Here is a 2,190-nt window from a genome sequence, read left to right on the forward strand (position 1 = left end):
GCTGTAGAAGGGAGTCCTGTGCCAAGTGATGGCAGAGAGATTCCCCACTCCCTACTTTGTGACAGCATCTTGACTTTTCCCCATCTCACTGTGCTGGATTGGATGTATCTGCTCTTGAAAAAAGAGCTAGAGTAAGGTGTTGTCAGCCTTACTCTAAAGAAAAAAAGGATACTCCAAAGCTTCATTGGGTCCTGTGATCCCTTCTGAGTAGTGTTTATGGGGAAAACCCAAATGCCTGGAGATGATGGTGTTGGAATAGACTGTGCTTGGGAAAGAGGCTCTGAGCAGGCAAGGAAAAAGGATTGGTTGGGAATTGATGGCTTAAAAAGGAAAAGAAGTTAGCTAAAACTGGGTGATGGATGCAGTATGCCAAATCCCTCTGAGACCTCTCTAGAGCTATGACTTAACATCCTGTTTCCAGGGAATGAGGGTGGGTTTCAGGAATACAGTAGCCAAAACCCACCTCTGACCCTGGCCAAAATGGCTGAGGAGGAGTTTGGTGGGAGCGGCCGGAGCAGCTGTGCAGTGGTGCCTGTGCTCAGTTCCCATCAGCAGGGATGGACTAGCTCATTTCCAGGATGATTTCCATCTCTGGTATTCCCCTGGTTTCCATCCCTGTGGTCAAAATAACAGAAAATATCTTGATTTTTGTTTTGGATGCACATCCAGGTGCAGCACTACCAGCTGTTGCTGTTTTTTTTGAAAAGTACCTTTTTACCTCCAGGTGAAAACTAGAAAATGCAGATTTAAAAGACTTGTGAGTGCTGCCAGCCCAGCATTTTGTGATGGTGCAGAGGGGACCTCCCTTGTCACATTGTGAATAAAGCATCTTCGTTCCAAACTTCATTTAAAAAACAAGCTGGACATTTAAGAGTACACAGAGTTTATTCATAGGTGTGATGAAGGCACCACCCAGGCGTAATGTAATTATTTTAAACATTGACAGGCTCATCCTCTGATTCCTTTTAGACTGGGAAGGGCTTGAGGGCTGTGTCATTTTTACAGTCCAGTGTGAGCAATTTGTTGGTAGCCCAAGGCTTGGCCCAGTGTAGCTCTGTGCCTGAACCTCCTCTTGAGCAAGTAGCAAACAGCAACTGGGGTAAAAGCGATGACAGATGTGCTGAGATTTAAACTTCTTTGGCTCTATTTTATCTCCTGTCTTCACATTTCAGGAAGCTGTCTGTGAAAACAGTTCAGTCTCCATGAGATGGAGCACTCTGCAGGCTCCAGAAGGCGAGAGTCTTCTACCTGTGGATGTGGTTTTGCCTCCAAAAAAATAAGGTTTTCAGTTGGGTTCTGATGATCCAGGTGAGCAAAGCTACGGTGGTGGTTTCTCACTAAGTAGCACTGCTGTTGCAGGTGTGGTCCTTGAAGGATCTGGTTTATAAAATGCATGTGGGGAACGTTTTAATCCCTTTTTTAGAAGTCATTGCTGCTGTAGGGGCCAGGAGAAGTCCTTCAGGCAGCGTGGTACCTGGCAGCTTGTTGATGCCATGTTATTCCAGTAAAAATACCAACTTTCCCTCCAAGTCCTCCTTCCTTAGAGGGTGGGTGGCAGTGACATGGGCAGGCTCCAGAGTTTCAGGAGCAGATCTTTGTGCCAGTTGTGGAGGTGGAGCTGCAGCTGAGGGTGAGAACCCACCTTCCTCCCTCCCAAGTACACGGTGAAGATGTGAGAAACCAGCACGGCTGGAAAAATCTGCACTGGTGGCAGGTGAGGTGTGGAAAAAAGCCCGAGAGCTTCCTCGGGGAGGGACGGGGTGTTTGCTCCTTGAGGGTTTTTTTAGGGGGGGGATGAGGTTCAATGAAAAGCTTCAAAACTGGGGGCAGGGTGAGGTGTGTGTTTTGTAATGGGCTTTGAATCTGGGTGTGAGAAAAGACCCAAAACCTGACCCAGAGCTGGCAAGAGACACCTGCGTGAATGGCCCTGGGCTCGATTTTCTTGGCGTTTTCCTATTTTTTTCCACTTTTCACCCAGCCTCCCCTTCCCCCCCCCACCTCTCACATCTCTTAACTCTCCCCATCACCCCCCCCACAACCCATTTTGGGTATAATTTCCCTCAGGAACACACACCGATTCCCCCCCCCAGGCTGCCGCAGGTGTTGGGGGGTCCCTGCTGAGGTGCTGAACGAACAGCTCCGCACCCCCCGCGCTGCTTCCCGGGGGGGTCGCGGTGAAAACACCCCCCC

The 2,190-nt window shown here is 49.1% G+C and overlaps 1 protein-coding gene across 1 annotated transcript in view; it reads left to right on the forward strand.

The window, feature by feature from the left end:
- The first annotated feature begins 1,299 nt into the window (after positions 1–1,299).
- The window catches only part of HMGN2 (high mobility group nucleosomal binding domain 2), a 4,212-nt gene continuing 3,321 nt past the window's right edge, over positions 1,300–2,190 (forward strand). The window contains exon 1 of the mRNA XM_010003694.1: positions 1,300–1,308. Coding sequence (XP_010001996.1) covers positions 1,300–1,308 — 9 coding nt within the window. The remainder of the gene's footprint in view (positions 1,309–2,190) is intronic.

Source organism: Chaetura pelagica, unplaced genomic scaffold (assembly GCF_000747805.2).
Source record: "Chaetura pelagica isolate M959 unplaced genomic scaffold, ChaPel_1.0 scaffold698, whole genome shotgun sequence".
NCBI classification, from domain to species: Eukaryota; Metazoa; Chordata; class Aves; order Apodiformes; family Apodidae; genus Chaetura; species Chaetura pelagica.